Below are 23,910 nucleotides of genomic sequence, written 5' to 3'. Positions count from 1 at the left end.
AATTTATCTTCTCTTTTGACCATGATTTTTACTGGAAAATCACCTTGGGCCAATTCTTGGATAGCCTGTGTTTTCACAAACATTATCACACTGGATAGCTACAATAACCCTGTGAGGTGCCTGACCAAAATCATTCCAATTTACAGAGGAGTTTACTCCCACAACCAGGAATAATAATATAGCTTCTTAATCTAAAGTCTCCGCTCTTGTTACTATATAACATACTTTTTGCATTACACAGAAAAATCGTATGTGATTATTATCAGATACTTGCTACCTCTTAAATACTAAAGTGGTGTTCAAAAACTTCCTACTCCATTTTCCACTTTCTACAAAGCACTTAGTATTTCTGACCTGCCTTCCTAAATTCCTAAAGAATTATTGGCCCCTGTAATGAGGACATCATTGTTCCCCATGCACTTCATTCAAATGATAGTTTTGACAGTACATTCTGATGGGGATAAAAAGGAAAAAAAATGGTATTACTTTAGCTATATCCTATGCATTATTCAATTTAACGTAATCTTATAGCAACCCTGAGAACTAGGAATTCTGTTGTTATTCTGGAAATGTTCCTGTTGTTACAGGTGATAAAATGGATGTAATTCTAAGTAATTTGCACAAAGTTTCAGAGCTGGTAAGAAGCAGAATCAGAATTCACACATTGTGTGTGCTTTGTATGACATCATGACATACCAGTTCCCAACTTCCACACCATCAATATACTTTCTCTTATGTAAACTCTGCTTAGAATTCTCTATATTTCTTAATGAGGACCAGGAAAACTTGCTTGTATCACTTAAACAATAACATTAAAAATCACAGAAATAACTTCAATATGAGTTTTATTACTGTTTATGAGCTAAAGAGCTTGAAACATTCTGAATGAAATTAAAATGCATTTCATTGGTGTGGAATCATGAACATTTGTCAAGTTGTTTTGTACAAAACTCTCTAGGTTTTCACAGCTATATAAAAGCTCCCTCAGAGAAATAACTGCAGAATGAATAAAAACAGATGTGGCATTTTTGCATATTATCAACAAAAATATCTTTTTATTTTATCTTGCCAACGTCTTACCATAACTGCATTTATGTCGTAATTCTGTACATAACATGTACAAAGAAAGTACATGACATTTGCAGTACACGTAATGGTCTCCAACAAGGTTTTCTGGTTACTTACGGTGCTCTAGAGATTACCTTTGCACAGGAACTAGTTCTGTATGTTTCCTAACTAAAACCCCACCTTTCATGCTGTGCACTCAAAGCTACACCAAACATTCTCCACTCTATTAAAAGTAATCGAATCAGAACATTTAAAGGTATTTTAAACGAATGTGCACCGAACAGTCTCCAACTTGGTTCAGGAAATAGATTTAGGAAAGTTTTTAATACCCTGCAAATTTTAAGAGGAAATTACCTTTCGTTATTTAAAGCTAGAGAAAATTGGGCTTTAGAACTTTAAGACAATGTGCTATCATCAAGCCCAAGGCAATGAAAACAGTCTTTCTTTTAAAAAAGTCACTTAGTGTTTTGCTTTTGTAAATTGTGTTTTCCCTGTTGGAAATTCAAACACCATATAGTAGTTTTTAGACTCTTACCTGTGGGAATGAGTTAATTTTGTGTAATATAAAGCTAAACTTGAAATGTAATCCTTTGTAGTATCTGACAGCAATTTAAGCCCTCAACAATATTAGAAATTGAGGCTGCTAATATACATGCACAAACTGATTCTATGTGACTTCTGAAAAGATTAAACTGCACACCCTTTGTGGACAGAGCAAGAAATTAAATTAGGATATGAATGAGTGCAGTTTTACTACGTAGATGTTCCAGCAAAGCCTAATACTATTGCTTTACTTGAAAAGTTAATCACCTCTCACATTATTTTTTCAATTGCTAACCTTCCAATGAGTCATGCTAGCTTAAAATTAACTTGGTATATTAGCTGTATTCACCTGAAAGTTCACATAGAAAAATATTTTACAGCTTTTAACTGTTTCAAGTTTATATAAAGGATTAAATATATTTTAACAAGCATCTACATAACTGACATGATTATTTTATTCTAATCTGAAAACCTAATTATCACCTTATTATGGAGGACAAGGAACAGGTTTAGAGGCAAATTAATGTATCCTATCAGTGGGACAGTTTGTCACTTTATTAAATAATCATCATCTTGGCAAATAAAATTGTTATAAGCTTCATCAAACGAAGAAAGAGACAGGACCCCCTCACACTATTAAACATTAAAATTAACTTCCCACAGGTTTCTAAACAGTTTACTACACTTTCACTGTGTTGGATCATAAAGTAGAAATGACAGCATTAAGTTCTCTTTATAACATACAAAGCAAACATATTTCACAACAGCTTTTAAAAGTAAACAGATTTCAGACACTACACAGATATATCACATATTTAATTGTACACAGTTTAAAAGTATGCTGCATGTTACAATAACAAGAAATCACCATGTACTAGTAAAGATGGCATGTAAAAGGGCCTGCATCATTAAAAACTAATTGATATTATTAAGCAATTACTTAAAATACACAGTTGCCAATAATTTCTGTACATTAAAAAGCTTCTATGTGCTTAACAAATAACTGTTTTCCTTATTTTCTTATCTAAATGGAAAATTTAAGAAAATTATAATAATAAATATATGTAAAATAAGAGATTTGCTAAAATGCATTCTGAAGAAATATAGTATTACTTTTTAAAATATTTATAAAATGAAATTTTTCCAAGATCATTAAATATTCTAAACCAAAGAGGTATGTTGAAAAAGTCTTATAAATAATTAATGTATTATATCATAGTAATGCTATTATTCCTAGCTTTAATTATCTAAGAATTTTTTTTAAATAAGAATTTTTTCTTAGAATGCCCTCAGTTCCAATAAGAAAACTGTTACAGACATTTTGGCTTTTATTTAATTAGTAATGCTACAATTAAGAAAGTATCAAAACTCTGACTTTTAGTTTGACTTAAGTAATGTCCTTCCCACATCAAATTAAAACTGGTCTTGTCTGTCAAATGTGATCAAAACCTCCTTAATTAGTTAGCAGGACTATGGTACACAAATGGCCTTTGACCTCTCAACACAGATTGCTCAGATTTTGGCTTTTTGTAACAAACTCTCAAGTGTGTTGGCCGGCATTCAAATACAACTCAAATTACACTGTGCTAAAAGAGATGCATATTTACACAAGAGAAGGGCTACTGGTATAAATATCTACCTTCTGCCATTAACGCAACACTCAGCAAAACAGTTACTTTGCCAGTGTACTTATTAAGAAAGGACTCTTCCTGCCTTGTCTTGATCTCAAGGATTGCTGCAATGACTGAGTGCATGTAGGCCATCGCCCTCTGCTGGTTGGATTCTTCAACTTCTTTAAGGTACTTAAAAATCTTTTCAAGACTTGCTTATAATGATGTCCTAAAGCTTCTTTCTTTCTGTAATTAAGGATCTATGGAAACTATATAAGAATTTGAACTTTAAACTTAATTCCAAGAATTCTAATAAAAGGAAGCTTTCTGTGAGGGTCACAATAGAGGTAGATTCTTACATTCCTTATCCTAAAAGTTAAAGAAACAATTTAATAAGTTAATATGCCTAAATAATAAATAAATGCTTCTGATAAAATAGTCTAAATAAGCAAATAAATAAAACAATCTAAATAAATGCTAAATAAATGCCTCTGATAAAACTATTAATAATAATATATGCAATTACATATATTACTATAATTATATGTAATATAATTTTATCTCATAATATATGAAAATATAATTCACCAATGACTTAAGTCAGTGTCTTCAAAAAGCATAGCTGATTATAACAAGTATAGTTCAAAATAACCAAACCCAGTCATATAACCCAGTTTTCACTAATCTGGATTTTACCAATGCTCCAGTTTACAGATGATGGAGCAAAAATGACTCTTTTATTTTTCTAGCTCTTCATCTCAATCCCAGACATCCCACGTAATGCCACGTGCCAGTAAAAGGATCTACTGTCTATGGAACTGACCTGGATATTCCACAGATAGATACCTCACATTCGAGAAGCACAGCATCAAATTCATAATCTTCCGCCCCCATACCACCTCTTCTTCCTACATTCACCTCTTGGTTGGTGTTGCTACCATTCTGCTTTCATTCACCATTCCCTTCACATCCACATTCACAGCCATATCAATTACTAAATTTGATAACAGTAGCCACTTTTCTCTTCTAAAAATCCATTTCCTTAGTCTTATGTCCTTGTTTTAAACCCTACAGTTGTTTCATATTACCTCAAGGGATATAAGTCCTAGTTTCCAGTGGGACTATTCAAGTTCTCTGTGATCTGAGTATGATCAACAAATCCCCTTCAATTTTCCATTTCTTACATTTCAAACACTATCTATGTATCTATGTATCTATCTATCCATCCATCCATCCATCCATCCATCTACCTACCTACTTACCTACCTACCTACCTGGAACTATTTATGGTTCCTGCCACATACTGGTATGTTTTATGCTGCTTTACCTTAATACATGACATTGCTCTATCTATCTATCCATCCATCCATCCATCCATCCATCTACCTACCTACCTACCTGGAACTATTTATGGTTCCCACCACATACTGGTATGTTTTATGCTGCTTTACCTTAATACATGACATTGCTTCTATTAACTCCACAGTCACTTGTAAAGCACCTAATCATCTTTTAGAACCATGTTCAGGAATTACGTTTTCTACAAAGCTTTCCCTCGCACCACCACACCACCACCACATGAAAATTATTTTCTCCTTTGTATCCTTAGGTATGATATTCTGGTTACTGCATTCATCTCACAGTACTACATGTATTGTTTGCACGTATCTTTCCCCTACTAAGCCACAAACTCTAAGAGGCTGGAATGGTATCGAACTCATCTGTTACCCTGAACAATAAAAATATTTTCTGGTTAGTAGATATGTATTAAATGACTGTTCATCTGGACAGAATGGTTAGTAACTTGCTGCATAGGTAACCTAGGGAAGTTCCTTACAATTCTAACTCTGTTTTCTAATCTACAGAGTGGGAATAATAATAGTAACCATCTCCTAGGGTTGTGTATGACTTAAATAATCCAGGAAAACAATTTGGTAGAGTATCTGGAACATAGTGCAGCCTTTAAAACATATTAGTGATGAGTTTTATTATAGTACATTGTTAGAAAAGACAACTATTAGATTTATAACTACTAGGCTACAAGAATTCATAATGAAAATAAGATGGGTACTAACTATCGTGACATTATTTTAAGGGGTCATGGTAACCCAAAGTTTTTTCCTTAATGAAATAATTTTTCTCATAAAGATTGATAAGATTAACAGATAAAGAGAAATCAATAGAGTTTTCATTAGACTCTGCATTCTTTCCCTCATATAATAGTTTCAGTTAGTTTATGTATATTTGAATATAGTTTAGATCGTTAAGCAAATACAAAACAGGCTAAAACATCTAGTTTGAAATGTAAAAAAGCTGATAATGTAAAGTAATTGAGTATGAATATAAATATATTTCATGTTAATAAATTCACAGATTACATGAATTACAGGACATGAATGTTTCTGCACCTTAGAAGTTACAGAAATTACAAATGACCTTTGTAATTTGAATGTGTCTTAAAAATTAAAGCAGAATGAATTAAATAAGAAAAAAGTTAATGAAAATAAATAGGCAAAAAACACATGTAAAGAATTGATTAGGTCTGTGTGTAAAACAAAACAAATTATGCCATCACAGTGAATAATAAACTTATCAGCAAATTAGAAGGGTGGCATAAGTGGCATGTGCCCTGCCTAGAAATAAATGGACATATAAAGATTTAAAGTTACAAAGGTGATAAATGTGGGACTGACTGCTTGCACTACAAACAGGTTTTATTATATAACGTTCTCTCATAGTATCTGTAAGTATTTTTACTACATTAAACAGATGCAATAGGAGATGAGGACCACAGAAATTTAGATGTAAGTGGCTTCCTAAACCCAAGAGAGTGAACTAAGAATCCTAAAGTCTATGAACAGCCCAACTCACTTTCACAATACGTGACGATTTTGGCAGAGACTGCTGATCAACTTCCATTTTCCTTTCTTTCTGTGTGTACTAGAGCCTCCCAGGCTTTAGGTGGGCCCATGACCCCACAGTGGGAGACCACATTTTCCTGAGCTCTTGCCTTTCAGGATGGCTGCTTCACTAAGTCATAACATGAGCAAAAGTGACATGTGTGACTTTCAGTGGAGGAACTTGGTGACGATGCTGTAAGCAGTGGACATGGGTATGAGAAGACTATCTTTTTGGGGGGATAGCCTCTTTCCTTCTCACCTCAGACAGAAATAGACACGTCCTCTTGGTAGCACAATGTACTTAATTTTGCACTTAACTTCAGTGACAGTTTTTAACCACATTTTATTGTGATTACCATGTTTGGTTTGTCTTCCCACTGGCCTGCAGGCTTTTCAAGGGCAGGAAGGATATTTAATTATTAACCTTATTTATCTTCCAAGCACTTTTACATTACAGACCTGCCTGTAGTAAATATTTCTCTGTTACACATTAAAAATAACGGAAAAAATATGAAATTGTGTTAAGGGTTTTTGTGTTAAAGTTGTGGGGTTCTTTTGTTTTTCAAAATTTGGTAGTAATCATTTTGTTTTTATAAGTAAAAGGATATAACTGTGTAAAACTTTAACTCTTTACTGAATAAATAATATATTAGTATTCTTAGAATATTAAAACATTGGGCCATAAACTAAGAATTGCTTAATTTTCTGAGGTCAATATTTGCCTAAGAAAATGATATATATTTGATGTGTATGCCTGAAACATTTCTATTTTGGTTATAAGGTAAATCTATTTGATGATTAAACAGTTTCTTGAATACTTATACTCAAGTTTCCCTCAGCACTTAGAAAGATTTTCAGAGAAGAGCAGAGCAGAAACCTACTTTTAAAAGATGTGTTACACAGCAAGTCAAATAAATATTAAAATAAAATATAAGCTATAAACAAAAATCAGTGTTGAATAAATACTTCTTTTTTCTGTTCCACATCAAAGACAGAGAGGAGAGACAGAGAGAGAAACAGAAAGAGAGATCAGGAAAAAAAATCAAACCCAAAGAATACACATTTACTTAATTATTTGAAGATCCACATTACTTAATTATTTGCAGATCCAGGTATGCTAGACCCTATCCAATGTCTTTTATAGAATAAAATTATTTTAATGTAGATCGTAACTGCTTTTAAATTTTCAGAAAGTTTAAAAGTACTTTTATAAATGAGCTTAGGACTTGGACAGATATTTATATACCAATATTCATAGTAGCATTATTCACATTAGCTAAAAGGTGAAAAGAACCCAAATGTCCCATCAACAGATGAATGAATAAACAAAATGTAGTATATACATACAACAGAATATTATTCAGCCTTAAAAAGGAAAGAAATTCTGACTACAATACGCTACAAAATGCTACAGTATGGACTAACCTTGAAGACATGTTAAGTGAAAGAAGGGACAAATTTGAACGACAAATATTGTATGGTTCCACTTACATGAGGTAGTCAGATCACAGAGACAGAAAGTCGAATGGTGGTTGCCAGGGACAACTGGAGGGGGGGAGAAAGGGGAGTTATTTGTTTAAAGGGTACAGAGCTTTAGTTTGGAAAGAAATAAAAGTTCTGGAGATGTGTGGTGGTAATGGCTACACAGCAATGTGAATGTACCAAATGCCACTAAACTGTACACATAAAAGTAGTTAAAGTGGTACATTTTTTGTTATATATATTTTACCACGATTAAAAACAAATAGTTAAAATACAAAATATCAATCAAACTTTGAAAAAAATTCCCTAAAACAAAATAAACATCTGGCTTCATTCCTATGGCTTTAATAAAAGCCATATAAATGTGTCTACATAAATAAAAAGTTTTTATTCTGCATAAAGAATTCTACAAAGTTGTTAGGTTTTGTATATGATGAAGCTTACATTAAAAAACTGAAGTTTGAAAACATTGAAAATTTGGAATTCTGAAACAACCATAATCAGATTTAAAAAGTAAAAATAGAAAATTCTAACAACTAGAGAGAACATTGGAAATAGCAATCCGTAAGATCTTCCTTTATTTTTAATGTTTTTATGGCCTAACGCAGTTGGCATTCTTCCCTGTGCACCACCAACTCCAACATTAGTTTCCTGTTTAAGTGCTTTGCTCTTTATTGCCAAATTCCTTTGAAGGGTCATAAAAAATATATACATTTTTTAAATAAAGCTTTTCTATTGTTTGAGATCACTTCAGAGACTCTGTAATAAGAGAATTATGATTATAACATAAATTTCATGCCCTGAGTCCTTCAGGCCTCCACTTTTGATATTCACAAGCCAGAATTATGAAATTTTCAAATCTACTCTCAAACTTTTGTCTCTGACGTGAATTTCAAGTCTTTTGAAATTTAATAACTGAGAATTGTGATCCCTTCCTTTTTAACCCTATCATGAAGTAGTAGTTGCATTAAAATACAGTTTGGAAAAAGGAAGGGCCAGGAAGTTAAATCAAAATTCTTCAAGGAGGATTTCCCTGCTGGCGCAGTGGTTAAGAATCCGCCTGCCAGTGCAGGGGACATGGGTTCGAGCACTGGTCTGGGAAGATCCCACATGCTGTGGAGCAACTAAGCCCGTGCGCCACAACTACTGAGCCTGCGTGCCACAACTACTGAGCCTGTGCGCCACAACTACTGAGCCTGTGTGCCACAACTACTTAAGTCCGCATGCCTAGAGCCCGTGCTCCGCAACAAGAGAAGCCACCACAATGAGAAGCCTGCACACCGCAACGAAGACCCAACACAGCCAAAAATAAATGAATAAATAAATTTATAATAAAAATTTTTTTTCTAAGGATAGCGAACGATCCTTAGGAAGCAGCAATTGAGTGGATTCATTCTAATGAATAGAAACAGCCAATCTAAAACTCAGGGAAGGGCAGAAACAGCAAAGGACAGAGAAAAGGTCAAAAGTCAGGTCAGGAACCAGATCGTAGATCGCCTTGTAAACTAGTAAAGTTTGAGAAATTAATGACTTTGATAAAGGAAGGTAGGTTAGCTTTTTAAAAAGATCACTCTCAAAGAAGTTGCAAGAGACTAGAGAAGAGAGCGTAAACTCTCAGAATTCTGAGGATCGCTAACAATTATGGCTTGGTTAGACAGCAGAAGCAGCCATAAATAAAACTAAAAACTTAGTAGGAGTAGGTAAGATGGTGTGTTTTATGGATTAAGACAACACAAAGTTTAGAAAGAGAGTAACAGACAAATTCAAAGTCAATTTCTGTAGAGGTAAAAAAAAAAAAAAATCTATATATTGGATATAGTAACTTAGAGATCTTCTGTGACCTTAATGGGAACAGTTTCCCTTCAAATGGAAAGAGAATCCACATCAAATTGGTTTTCATAAGGGAATGAATGGACAATGGGAAAGTGTATAAAACTTATTAAAAGAGTTTGGTTATAAAGAGATTAAGCTGGATCAGGTATAGCTGGAAAAAAAGGAAGATCAGGAGATTGATTTTTTTCTCTCTCTCTTTTTTTTTTTAAGTATAAAGAGAAAAGCTAGGTAGAACTTGATGGGAAGATGTTAGGAAAGAGCTTGAAATAGTAGGATATAAAAGATCTGGGAGAGAGGAATAAAGTATGCTTCAAGGTATAGAGAAAGAGAAGATGGTGGTGGTATGGAAGAGATATGGCTCACAAGAGGTAGGGATTGGCCCTAGGTTAATGGATGGCTAACTTACCTGTTATGTTAGAAAGGATGAGGGAAAGATGGATGTTGATGTAGATAGACTATCGGTTTGTGATTTGGGAGTTGGGTTAATCACTGTTTAACTTGTGGTTTCTATTTCTATCAATATTTTTTTCATTGCAGTATAAATCAGAATCATTATCAGGAGGAAAGGTTTGTATAGAGTGAGTAATGTTGGAAATGGGTGGTGTTGTGGAGATGGAGAGAAGGAACTGGATAAGCAAATAGATGTAGGATTACCATTCAGTACTGAACACTCAGATAAGTTTGGTCTTGTTTTGTGATTTTCTGCAGTAAAGTTCAACATCCCAATGAGTTATGGGGAAGGGAGTCAACTGGGTAAATAAAGAGCTAAACTTTCGCCAATGGAAATCAGCAGAAGAGGAAATAAGTTTAGCTTATTGGCAACAGTGGTTGAAATAATAAACATGTAAGAACAGCATCAGGTATTTTCCAGTGAATGACACTTTCAGACCAGACTCTGTAAGGTAGTATTAAGATTTATGTACAAAAGAACAGGTTTAGAAAAAGTCAAAAAGAAAGTAAAAATGCTGTAACATAAGGATCCAAGTTTAGTAACTGATGATTATAATTGCTTATTAGTATGTACAGTGAACACAGCAGCATCTATTTCCCAATCCCCAATCACTCTGTTTCCATCTAGAGATCTACATGGTTCTAAGGGAAGTGACTTCCATCCTCTGGTGAAAGTGACCGGTCCAGCGGCAGGCATGTAACAACAGATGCAGAGCCAATAAGAGTGACAATCAGAACTTCCTTTCTCTCTTTCTCTCTAGACAGTGTGGGTTTGTAGATGTAAATCTTGGAAATATTTGACTACTATAACCTAAGTCCATCTGAGGACTAAGTTAACATATGAAGCAGGGCAAAGACCAGAAAATAAAAGAAAAATGAAATTAGGACCTAACAGTTTTATTTATCTTTGGATCAAACTTGGCCTGAAGTTCAGGTAACCAAACACAGACACTAAGAGTTGCCGAGCATACGTGTTGTAGGGGTCCAGGTCTGGCTTTATTAGAGGCCATTCACCAGGAATAGGAGTCTGCAAGAAAGGCCTTGAAGGTAAATTCAGACTCTTTAAGAACAATCAGAGAGGCGAGGTGAAGAAAGTGTGACAGAGAGCGCTGACGTGTCCTGTGGGAGTTGTAGGCAGTGAGTGAAAAGGTCATGAATCATAACTGCTCATACTTATCAGGAACTTGATATTCACTAGTCACTTTCAAAGTGCTCTTCATCCACTGTTTCTTACCTAGAAACAACCCCCCACAACCAGTACTATTAGTATCAATCCTCGTTACGTGATTAGAAATTTGGGGCACAGAATGATGAGAGCAGTCTTTCAGAAGTCACACAACTGATCTTTGAACGGGAAGAGCCAAGATCTGAAGCCAGGAAGACAGGCTCCAGAGCTCTAACTAGCACACGTATATGTCTGTCTGGGGGAGAAAAGAATTCAGTCAAGGAGATCCACGTATGGCTTTTCATTAAGATTCCCTTCTTATTAGTTCTAAGTGCATGGTGAAATACGGCTCACTGCTTCATATGATATATAACGAGTGCCACTCCTAGCTGTTCACATACACCACAAATATTAAGACTTTATATGGGACATTATCCACGGGATTTTCATGAGTTGGAAATAGACGTTTGGATGTTCACACAAGCTGGCCTAAGGACAGAACTGAGCCATCAACTGGGAGAAGATCATGAATAAATGCACAAGGTGGCCTCAGGAACCCTGAGGTCGATCTTTTCCATATATCTCTCCTTTAGATCTTACAGGTTTGGAGAGCTTAAGTACCATTTCCAAGAAATATTCTGAATAAACAAGGTATTATTATTTAAATTTTAATTATTTCAGCTCTAAAGCTACTTCCAGGGACCATAAACCCAAGGGAATTTAAACCAGGCAGGAGTTGTCAGTGGTTAGGTGGACAAAGAATAGGAATGAGAAAATCAAACTGGTTTCATCTGTCAGTAAGTCAGTCAAAACATATTGCCAAGTTCTGATCCAGTGCCTACTCTGGATATAGCAGGTATCCATACAGCTGAGGTCCAAACTTTCAAACAGCAAATACTACATACGATGGTGTTTATACACAGAAGCTGGATAAATTCTGCTTGGTACCTTATTGCTGTGATCAAGCTAATTTATTTTGAACAGTCAAGCTACAGAAGTTTCTAAGGAGTAATCTAAAGTTGTATTCCTTAAAGAGTAGCTCTTAGACCATGTCTTTCACAATTTCTAGATTTATTTATCAAAAATGAAGACTTCTGGACAGTATCTTAAACCTGTTAAATAAAAATATAAAAGGACAAAAACTTGTATATAAGTATACTATATATTTACCTATTTATATCTTATAATTATTATATATAGATCTACATAAACTTAAAAATTTATTATATGCTTATTTTTGACAAATACATATTTATTTTTAATTTTTATTTATATATGATTTATAATAACAATGTTTATTTAGATAAAATATAAGTAATATATAAACAAATGTATACATTTGTATTTATATAAAATATAATGTATGTTTTTACCCCAGATGGTAAGACAAAATGGCACCAATGGCCACAATTTACATGACAGAGTCATGCTGGTGGAACATCTGACACAACAGGACTAGCACTGATGTGGAGGAGAGTTGTTCAGTTTCTGGAAAGACTCTATGCCTAGGATCACTGAAGTAGTTGTTCCTTCTTCAGAAGGTCTGAGATGAAAGTCATTAACCCAATACAGTTGGGGATAAAGTGCCAGTAATTGCCCAAAAATAAGAAGTTGTTTTTAAAATTTAAGTTGTCCTTTAAGTTACAGTAGCCTGTTTTCCAAACCAGATCATTTCAGTTCTGTCTATAGAGATGAATCAGTTTCTATGTCATTTATATCATCTATCTAAAGACGATTATACATAAAATCTAGCATTCCATTTGCCACCCTCACCAATCCTTAGCAAATTATAGGCACCCTATGATCAGGCCTAGCACGGTGAAGATATGCATGCACAGGACAGGTCTCAAGGTCAGCATCAGTGTTTAGCAGTAGCTGGTGTTAGTGAAATGCAACCAGCATTAAGATTACTTAAATGCTACCAGATGCAGAGGGACCCAGAAAATGAAGAAGACAATTGGGAATTCCAACAGAAGCTTTAAGTCAAGAACCAAAAGAAAGTAAGTGCCATAGGAACAAGGGCAGGACATGGAGAAACAAGGAGACATTGTAGAGACACAGTTTACCCGTGACTGTGCATATGTATTAAGAGCATGAGCTTCTGGTTTTCCTACTATGAAGTATTATGTGGACAGTATTCACCTCCACAAAATGAAAATAGCAACTGTTACAGAGTAGACTTACTTTGAGGATTAAAGAAGACATCAAATGATAAAAATGATTTAATGATGTGGAAGTGTTATTCCTAAATAAATAGTAGCCTTTATTATAATTGTATGTTGCAATATTATTGCCATTAAACTCTAAGCTCCTTTGAAACAAGAACCTAGTATTATTCATCATTGAATCCACTCTGTGAACGTTATAGAACATGTTTTAACAGTCCTCCGATTGAAAAGTGATATCTATGTCCCCTCCCTTTGAATCTGAGGGAGCTTTTGACCACTTCAATCAATAAAAAGTACAGTGAATATGAAACTCTGTGACTTCCAAAGCTAAGTGAAGAAAATGCCATAGAGCTTTTCCCTGTTCTCTCAGGATACTAACTTTTGGAGGCCTGAGCTGCCATGTCAGAAGTCTGGCTATCCTAGGCCACCACACTTTGAAAATGCCTAGGCCACATGGAGAAGCCATTTTGTAGGGACTTGTGATAGTTGATTTTACGTGACAATTTGGCCACAGGGTGCTCAAATTAAACATTATTTCTAGGTGTGTTTGTGAGAGTGTTTCTGGATGAGATTAGCATTTGAATTGTTGGACTCAGTAAATTACCCTCCCCAGTGTGGGTAGGCATCATCCATACTGTGAAGGGTCTGAATAGAATAAAAGGCAGATGAAGGAGGAATTTGCCCCCTTTGCCCTGCCTCACTGACTGAACTGGGACATCTCAATCATCTTCTCTGACCTTCCAACTGAGATGAACACCATTTGCTCCCCTGGTTCTTAGGCCTTTGGACTCAGACTGAATTACACCACTGCTTTCCTGGGTCTCCAGATTGCAGAAGGTAGATTCTTGGACTTTTTAGTCCAGCATCAGCCACCAGACATGAGAGTAACCAAGATTCCATCCACTAGCTATCAGATCACTTCCAACCAGCGAGTCTTCCCAGTTGAAGGCCCAGACATGAGGAAGCAAAGACAAGCCATCCTTGCTTCACCCTGTTTGAACTGCTGACCCACAGAAGCTATGCATGTAATAAAATGATCGTCTTACATTGTCAAGCCCTCAAGTAGTTTATTATTTAGCAATAGTAAGCAAAAGAGATTTTGATATGTGGAAGTGAATGGCCGCCACAACAAAAACAGAAAACATGTGACATTTGCTTTGGAACTGAAGGGTGAGAAGAACCTGGAAGAGATAGGAGGATACTGACAAGCCTTAGCATCCTGCTAGTGAGGGCTTGAACAACATAGGAACAATGTTATGGGAGAGGGGAAGAAACTGAACTCATTATATGGTGGCAAAAAGCTTGTTATGGAGCAATAGTAAAGGGAATACCTTGGCAATTAGCATATTTTTGGCCCCTTATAAGTGTGTCAAATAAAATCTTTAAAAATACAATAAAGTTATAGCATGTCTGCTATTTTTCTTGCTAGAAGCTGAGGTGGGGAGGAAGCGATTTTTAAGATATTAAAATTAAAAATTCATAATAAATCAAGATTTTGTATTTCTACTTTCTAAGTCTCCTCAGAAATTTACCCATTAAGGAAATATTTTCTTCCTATTTTAGGGCTACTACATAGAATTATGAGGGTGGCTTAAATAAGATTCCCTACTTTGTGAAAACATTGCTCATGTAGAAATACAAAGCAGAAAATACAAACTTCAAAATGCTGCGTATTCAAGAATATTATCTTTCTCTTCAAAGAAAAATATATGTGAGGAAGCCTGTTTATAAAAAGTAAAGCTACCATTCAAGGTTAATATTTTAGAATTATTATATTCAGTCAGAAAATAATGCTGAACATATCCTTATAAGAACATGTATCCTAAAAGGAAAAGCATGAGTAACCAAGGCTTAGGTGGAGCAAGAAGCAATGGAGAGCACCTAATTAGTTCCAATTAGCCATGCCAGAGGATGACTTTCCAGGTAAAATTACCTTATAATGAGGTGATTAACCTCTTTGGAAAGAGTTCAAGATAGACGTATACTTAATATATCCTATATAGAAGTGGTATAACAAGGGTCCTCAAGGTTCCATGCCAGGGATAATTTCTAACAAGAATCAATAGATTTTATTCTAGAAGAACCCAAAATACTTACATTATTGATGGAATAAATCGTAAAGCATCTAGAGACTATAAATTAGGCATTTAAACTTCATATCAAATTAACTAACTTATATGGAACTAACTTTATACTAAAGAATGTAACAATTGAACTCTAACAAATTACAAACGCTAGCCTCTAGATTATCTACGAACATCAAAGGAAAAAACATTCCTGTTGTTCACACCGGTCAGTGTTACAGGCTCATTCCCCAAAGTCAGCTGTCCACTGTCTAATTACTTTAGTGGATCCCCTCAGCCCCCAGAGCACACCTGGCTCTTGTTACAGTTAGAGAGACTAATGCTAAGCCAGGGAGTAGGCCTGAACACAAAGGAAACAGAAGCTTCAGTGTTTTCAACACAAAAACACTTGGTAAATTGAGGATAGGCTTCTTAGAAACAGCAGCTTTAACTGCTGGCTAAGTATATCTTTGGTTTTTCCCTTAAAAGTGATAATTCATTAAGGACTACTTGAAATTATATATCTATAATATGTATAAATTTATATATTATATATATATTTGCTGTCAGCTTATAATAAACAAGAAATAATTTACTTTTAATTTGATAATTATTTCCTGTAAGTTTCCATGTAGGCATAGGACCTATAATAATGAGCAGAAATTTTTTTCTTAAACTGCCTTCTGTTTAGTACTCTTCCCTATAAGAAAACACTCTAGATCTTGGATTATTCAGTTGTGATTTTTCGGACACTTCTGAATTAACTGCTGTTACTTCACAAATCTTGTTTCCTTTTTTTTTTTTTTGACACATTGTCTTATTTTATTCAAATAGCAGTCTGCTCACACATGGTCCAAGAACACCCAAATAACAAAGCAAAGATTGGTCTTCAAACATTATAGCCAATGACGCCACGCTTGCCTATGATCTCGCCAACATAAAACCACATCCACACCTCAGTGGCCACCAAACCATTCAGTAGAGCTTCCTTAACTGTGAGCTGTTTGAAGCTACCAGTTTGAGCACTACTGATAATTTTTTTCAAGCTCTGAATAGCTGTAGGGATCTCAGCAGGGGTTGGAGGAACCAGCTCAACCTTGGCATAGTGCCAAAATGTGGCCAGTCGAGGCTTCGAGTAAGTCCCAGCAGCGCTGACCAGCGCCGGGGCCTTCTCCGTGAGGTTACGGACAAACTGGGCCATGGTTCTAGGACGGAAAGCCCGTCGCCCCGACTGGCCGGCTGAATGTCACCCTCCCCAAATCTTGTTTCTTAATTGGGTATCCTAGGAAGTGAGTGTGTATGTGTTTGTGTACGTGTATAAAATTTTTGCATAAAACACTTGCAAATTCATGTAAAGCAAAAACACAAATCCTGGGAATACAAAGGCAAAATCAAGGAAGAAAAAATTTAGAATATTTGCCTGGAGATGATACTAATAAAATGTAAGTATCTTGCAAACAAAAACTAGAAATAAATGTTTCTTCTTCAGCTAAATCAGAGAATATATAAGCAACCCTCACTTCAACATATACCCTTTAGAGCTCAATGCTCACCTTAACTTAGGAGTTCCAGAAGATATCCATCTGTACAGTTACAATGTAGACTTTTCTTCCAGTTTACATTCTTCTGCAGAACCTGTAACGATCTAAGGTTTCTATGTAACCCCAAATTCATTTTCCTCATTTGCCTTAGAGTCAAAAAATACAGTGTCTAGCTGGATGCCCATCATATAAAAAGAACTCCTTATTAAATGTCTGCAGAATAATCAACCAAATAAATAGCAGATAGCAATGTTTTATCCACATTTCAGGACCTTCATTGATCCTTTTGTTACTCCCCTGCCGTGTCAAAAATAAAGGAAAGAAAACAAGAGGGCAGGAATAAGAAATCTGGAGAGAATGAAGAAAAGACGGAGTGAGAGGCAAAGAAGGAAGAAAAGTTACTGAATCTCTTCCTAATTTATCCTCCAGTTCTCACGCACTCTATTCCAAAGAGTTATCTTATAAACACGAGTTTGAACAGCTCGGACATAAAAGTGAGCATTATGGTTTAATGATACCAGGAAATAATGCAGAAAGATTCAGGTGAATTGAATCCCTTGCATCAATGTACACACAGCTCTAACTCACTTAACCATATTTTCATCTGCTCAGATCAGACATATTTAAATGAGTCTCAACATACAAATGAAACTATATGGAGAGAATAGCAGAGTTAGTAAATTATTTTAAAGGTCTTATATTAGAACTATATTGTAGTAAGAATACATATAATTATGAAAAGCTTACATAAATATGATAATATGAAAAGCTGAAACTCACAGAAAATATATGTAGCATATACATACACAAATAAATAAATCTATGCATCACAAATATATATATATACACACATGTATAAATCTATATATTATCTACCCATCTATTTATCTACACACTATATGGCTTATATGAGGATAATAGTTTTGTCATCTGGAAAAGCTGACTTAATAATGCTTACACAAAAAAATTCAAGAAACGTTATTTAAAGGATATAATTGAGTAGTCATGTTAAGTGATAATGAAAAATGAGTAAGTTTCATTTTTAAAAACAGACCAAAGTTGGGTAGGTACACAGAAAATAAAGAAATAAAAAATGCTTTAGCTCATGGGAGTCTCATGAGTATATAATTTTGTCCAAAAGATCCCTGTACAATGTGAACAATTCTAATGAATATAGATTTTATTCCAAATACTAAAAATGACACATGTTTAAACTTTTAATATCAACAATGCCATTTCCCTAGCTGGTTTATAAAAGACGGTACCATTTACAAATGTGGAAGCTTACAATGAAACATAATTTACATTTTTAAATAGAAAAAAATGCTTCACTGTTCAATAATGAAGTTGTCTTGACTGATGGATGCAAAAGTGAGGTCAAATGCCTAAAATCAAACGCCACACAGAATTTCAACACTGCTTGTGAAGCTTTGAACATTTATTTTGTTGAATTCTAAGAACATATTGTGACCTGTTTTGACTAATAAATAATTAATAATTATTAAGAATTACTGCTAACCTATAAAGTTGATAATACAAGTGCTAAAACAAATCTGTAAGTAAGCATTCATTAGCAAGGCATTCACAGAGCTCAGGGATTTATACTGTAAAATTTTTGTTTGTTAACACTGCTGGCTGGGGTCCTTGGATATTAAATACAAGAATACCAAAAAAACTTTTAGTACCTAAAAGAATAGTTATTTAGAATCAAGACTCATTCTAGGCATATTTCAACTCTCTTTCTATTATCCTTTTTGGCACTATAAAAAGCACAAACTATAAAAGTAGTAAGATATTTCAAAAACAGATATACCACTTACTAATAAATAATTTAATGAATACATTTAGCAAGTATCTACTGAGTGCCCATTATATTCCATGCACTGTGTAGATACTAACGTCCCAAAGAGAGTCTCATTCCATGATCTCTTAAAGCCTATTGTCAGAAAAAAAAAATCAAGAATCATTCCACAGAATGAGTGTGATCTTAAAGGCATAGGCAAATTTTCTAAATTCATGTAGACTATTAATTTCTTGAGTAATGTGCAGAGCACAGAATCTTTTCAAAATTAGGTTTTATTAATATAGTAACATCAAATGAACAGTCTGGAACACCAATTTTTCGGTTTTGTTTCTTCTCACACATTTAGAAGGCAAGGCCCTCTGTCATATCTTATATCACTACCTAGATTCTGAGTTAAACTGCCTTATTTAAATTTACATATCCATTTCAGTTTTCTAGTTGTAGATGTCTTCACAAAAAAGCAGAAAGTAGTACAGAAATAAGGCACATACCTCTTGAACAGGGGGCTAAGAAAACAATCTTTGTTTCATTCAGGGAGTTAGAGACCAGATAGTTTTAAGTGATCCATGTGACAATGAAATAGTATCTTTGTGCAGTATTGCTAGCCCTCAGTGTTTGCTAGCAGGTGTATTAAGTGTTGTGTATTAAGGATTTGAACTGCTTCTTTAAAAACAAGCTATGACTACAATATTAAGAAATCTTTGTAAACCACCGATACATTTTCTATAGTTAGTTCCATTTTGCATATTACCTGTAAGTCCTTGTCAATGTTACACAGATTTACACATGGAATTCAACCATTTTGCATTTTCTCCAAAATTATTATAACCCTTCATAATTGTGTTAATAGATAGATATTATAGTGTGTTTATGTACAATTGTTCATATCTTTTTTTAAAACAGCAAGAACTTAAAATGCTTTTACTAAATAAAACCCGGAAAGGTGTAATATATTTGAATTATGACCATCAGTAAGATGGTAAATAGTAACAGTCAAGTTATATAAATATTTTAAATACCAATATTATGTAAAAAATGGTTTTAAATAATAGTAGCAGAGATACTTTAAGAATTATTTTTTTCCAGCTTAAAACAACAGAAATATTTATTTAAATTCAGTTTGAAGACTATCTTAAAGTTTAGAAAGTTGAACAGCATATTTCCTTTTAACAGTTAACTTAGATTTACATAGAAATTTGGAAAAGAATATGATATAAACCTCTCAACTAGCACCCTCTGAAGCACCAGCGGAAAAATCATTATCTTTCCCAGTTCCTTCAATTTCTGTCATAAGAAGCATAGAGAGCAGAACTATATATTTTGGTAATTAATTTCCTTAAGATAATGTTAGAAACATCATGTTCTTTAAAATATAAATGAATTTCAAGGTGAGCATGCTAGAGGATAATATTAATGGCATGTGATTTATTGTGACAAGAGATCTGATCTGAAACACCATTATTCGGAGTACTTAAAAAAATCCATTTGCAAATTCCTGAAAATACGAAAGTGCTATAGCTGAACCTGTCTCAATGTTGAAATCTGGAAATCTGTCCTTGTAAGTATGAAACTGCTTGTGCACAATATCTGGCATGTCTTCCTCATAGAAATTTATTAGAACATTTTCATAATCTGAATATGTTGTATTGCAGTTTAGAGAATTACCTAAATGCTTGTAACTCTGAGTGAAGGCAGCCTACAGAAGTACAGACTGAAATGTATATGGATAATTAACTTGGTGATGTATACAATTTTAGGGCTGATTGTTATCTTAAAAAACAGTTGGCGATAATTCACTGAGCATCTACTGATATACCTGGCATTCTTTGAACTCACAACAGAAACATGTGACCTGTAACAGTCTAGAAGGTGTTTTCTATGTTATTACTGTTCCAAATGAAATATTCCCTTTAAACTATATAAGCAAGATTTACTTGTGACTTAAATTTACAAGTAAGTTTCACTAAGATGTAATTTTACATCTTATAAATTCATCGGGGTATATAAACACATTGTAGTAAATGGTATCTAACCACATGTTGGGCAGTGAGCAATGTCATAAATTAGTACTGCAATTGATAATAAAAACTTAAATAGATATATGTGAATAACAGAAGTCTTATTAAAAAGAATTAAAATTATTCTGGAGAACAGAACTGATTACCTTTTATACTTGAGGGAGGATCATAAGTATTGGCATTCTTAAATATAGGCTGTCAAATTTGAGCATCACCTAAACATACTGATACACTACTCTATATTTTTAATTCTCCTTTCCCCCTCCCCCCTCCCCCATGTCTCTCTTTCTCTCTGTTTCTCTGGTTTTCTCCCCTCCCTCCTTCTCTCTTCTCTCCTCCCTCTGCTGAATAAGTTTGGGACAAAAATTTTCCCCCTTAAGCATTTCTTAATTCCTTTAATGGGCTTTTAAACTGTAAAACTCCTGGTGGGGCACACTGCATGCAGCATTTTTCAAATAGCATTTTTATTTTTGCTAGAAATCTACTTTAATATATGAATATCAACACATGAATGCTTCACAGAATGGCACTGGGGTAAGCATAGGATAGTTGATTCTATAATATGGCTTTATGTGCATTAATAAATATGTTCATTTCCAGAACTTTCAAGGTGGGTGGGTCATCAAGTGCTGAAATATACTACAAAGTGAATATAATTTCATTGTTACATCAATATTTTTCATAGATTTCATGAAATAAAATTAAATCTTGTAAAATGAAAGTGTCTATTCTAGATATAAAGAAAAGAGGTGCGAAATTTTAATGAAATTACTTTTGACTTAATTTTGTAATATACATGGCATAAAATTCAAACAGTACAATAAAAATTCAGTATCCATCCCAACCACTTGGTTCTCTTTTCCAGAAGAAACCAAAGTTAAAAGAATTTTGTGAATCCTTCTGAAGATATTATGTGCACACACACATATTCATTATATACTTTTTCCATTTTCCTTAAAACAAAAATCATAGATGTCTGAACTATGAAAGAAAGAGCAAACCATAGCATCATGATTTATCATTAAGGCAATACCTAAGGCACATTTTACAAATAGGTTTTCATATGTCTTGCTAAAACATTTAAATAGATCAATATAATGAAAAATCAGATAGGGTCTCACTAACCATGAAACTATTTAATATGATGATTCTTGTATAAAGTAGTACACTAAAGTCTACAGTTAAGAAAAATCTAAAATAGATTTAAAAATACATTTTAACAGCATTTATTTATTATGAAACTACATGGAAGAAAACTATGTCAATCTACTAGTATATGACAAAACTGAAATAAACACAAGAATTTCCAGGAGCAGTTGTCTTATGTGTTCTGTAACATTTATGGTACAATGTCAATCTAGCCAAATACAGAGACCATAGGGCCTTTGACTTTGAACATTAATGTATAAAGCACTTAAATAACTGTATATAAATGCTGATTATGATTTTGTACCTCTATGAAATGAACAGAGTACAAATGGGTATAACTGAAGCAAAAGATGATTCACTGCTTCTGCCCAATTTTTCCTGGGTAGTGGGGTGGAGAGAGCCCTATTTCCTTCTAGAAATGGGGAAGATAACAAAGCCAAAGCTTTCTCTACTTCCCTGAATATCAGAAAAAAGTCAACATCTACATTTTAGAGGAAATAATTTCTGCATATTTTGGTTTTCAAGGCTTTTTCACTGTGAAGAAAAAGTCTTTAAAAGTAGTTTTTGTCAGCATTTATATTTCTCTGGTTTATTTTCCATTTAGCTGAGGCCAATATAGGACTGACAGTACAAAGATTAGAGGTCTTGTATGATACCTACGTAATGTACAGTTACTCAGCATGATCAAATCAGAGCCTCATGTTTTTCCTTGGGATTTAGGATGATCATTCCTCACATACTTAGCCATGTAAAGACTTCCAGTATATCTTAATAAGGTACTATTTTCACCTTACACTTGAAATCTTTCTTCTCATCACATAAGAATGGGCTTAGATATGACCACACTGTATTCCTCATTATAACCTCACTAAAACCTAACAAGAAAAATCAAATTCGTTTACACTTTTGTCTTAATACTTACACATACACCAAGCCTTATTCAGTCATTATATGTAAAATGCTTTATACCATATAGTGATCCTTTTTATGACATAGTTCATCAACAGCAATCATAATTATAATATGTTATCTTACCTACTATTGAATTTTTCTGGGTGTTTTTCTCTCATGATGTGGAATCTGTGTGCAATGGAAGCATCCTAAGAAGAGAAACAGAAACGAAAAACAAGACAGTTTATGATCCTATTATCTTGTGGAAATAACGATTAAAAGAGAAAAAAATTGAAGAACAATATTTTAAATTAACTTTTCCTAAACAATGTCATTGCAAAGAAGATATTCTGCAATTAGGCAGAAATGTGTAATCCACATAAATTCCGTGCAAGTGTGATTTAGTCACCATTGGTTACTTTTCATATTTACTTCTAGGAATTGATTTCTATTTAATTTATATATCTCCTTTAATAATTGGTTTGGGCCTCATGCTTAAAGTATGTTTAAGATAGTTCATATGAACATAAATGTCAAAAAGTAGTTGAAAATATTGTTACACAAAAACTAGAAGAATGGCTTAAGTGGAGAAATGATCAGGTGGAGAAGCTCCTAGTCCTTTGAGATTAATTATGGGTAAAAATATAATTTGAGGGTGCATATCTAGTAAAGGTAAGTATAATACGTGGCTTCAAAGTTGGCTAAGAGTGTACTGGATGTGCAATTATTAACTGTTCATTCCACAAGCTACTTTCTGACATATCTTCCTTAATGGAGAAAAACAACAAAGGGAAAAATTTATTTTTGGAGTATTGGGGACAAGTGTAACTGAACTCTGAGACCTCAAATGCACCAGTTCTGCACCCTAATGGATGTTTCTCCCTTTTAGGAAATTCATTCAGAGTTTCTATGATACAGAATCACACAACATGTGAGATTGGTAGAATACTTTGATTCAAGCTTTTCAAGTACAGACTGTTCTTGCTGACTTTTAATAGTTGGCCCTGTTATTCCAAGCAAGGAGATAATTTCCCATTCTTCATCTACACATGATTAATCACTCCAATGAGAAACTAATATATTTACCAGTAATCTCAAAGGAAATGGGGCTATTTTAGCGATTAACGGTTAATTTCGTTTCATAGTAGAGATAAAAGAAAAAGAAAAACCAAACACAAAGGAAATAAAGAAGTTGTGTATTTGAGAGAATCCTGAAAACACTAAT

The 23,910-nt window shown here is 34.0% G+C and overlaps 2 protein-coding genes across 3 annotated transcripts in view; both read right to left on the bottom strand.

Moving 5' to 3' along the window:
- The window catches only part of DGKB (diacylglycerol kinase beta), a 645,545-nt gene that overhangs the window by 289,726 nt on the left and 331,909 nt on the right, over nucleotides 1-23,910 (bottom strand). For both annotated transcript variants that reach the window (XM_061197732.1, XM_061197733.1), the window contains one exon: nucleotides 22,830-22,894. In XM_061197732.1, coding sequence (XP_061053715.1) covers nucleotides 22,830-22,894 — 65 coding nt within the window. The remainder of the gene's footprint in view (nucleotides 1-22,829; nucleotides 22,895-23,910) is intronic.
- LOC133096223 (ATP synthase subunit g, mitochondrial-like) lies at nucleotides 16,172-16,483 on the bottom strand. Its single transcript, XM_061197730.1, has one exon. The coding sequence runs from the start codon at nucleotides 16,481-16,483 to the stop codon at nucleotides 16,172-16,174; it is 312 nt and encodes a 103-aa protein (XP_061053713.1).

Source organism: Eubalaena glacialis, chromosome 8, assembly GCF_028564815.1.
Source record: "Eubalaena glacialis isolate mEubGla1 chromosome 8, mEubGla1.1.hap2.+ XY, whole genome shotgun sequence".
NCBI classification, from domain to species: Eukaryota; Metazoa; Chordata; class Mammalia; order Artiodactyla; family Balaenidae; genus Eubalaena; species Eubalaena glacialis.
This window is presented reverse-complemented; position numbering and strand designations above follow the sequence as displayed.

Excerpts from the sequence above, each read along its gene's own strand:
- LOC133096223 (XM_061197730.1), bottom strand. The coding sequence starts at position 16,483 with ATGGCCCAGTTTGTCCGTAACCTCACGGAGAAGGCCCCGGCGCTGGTC.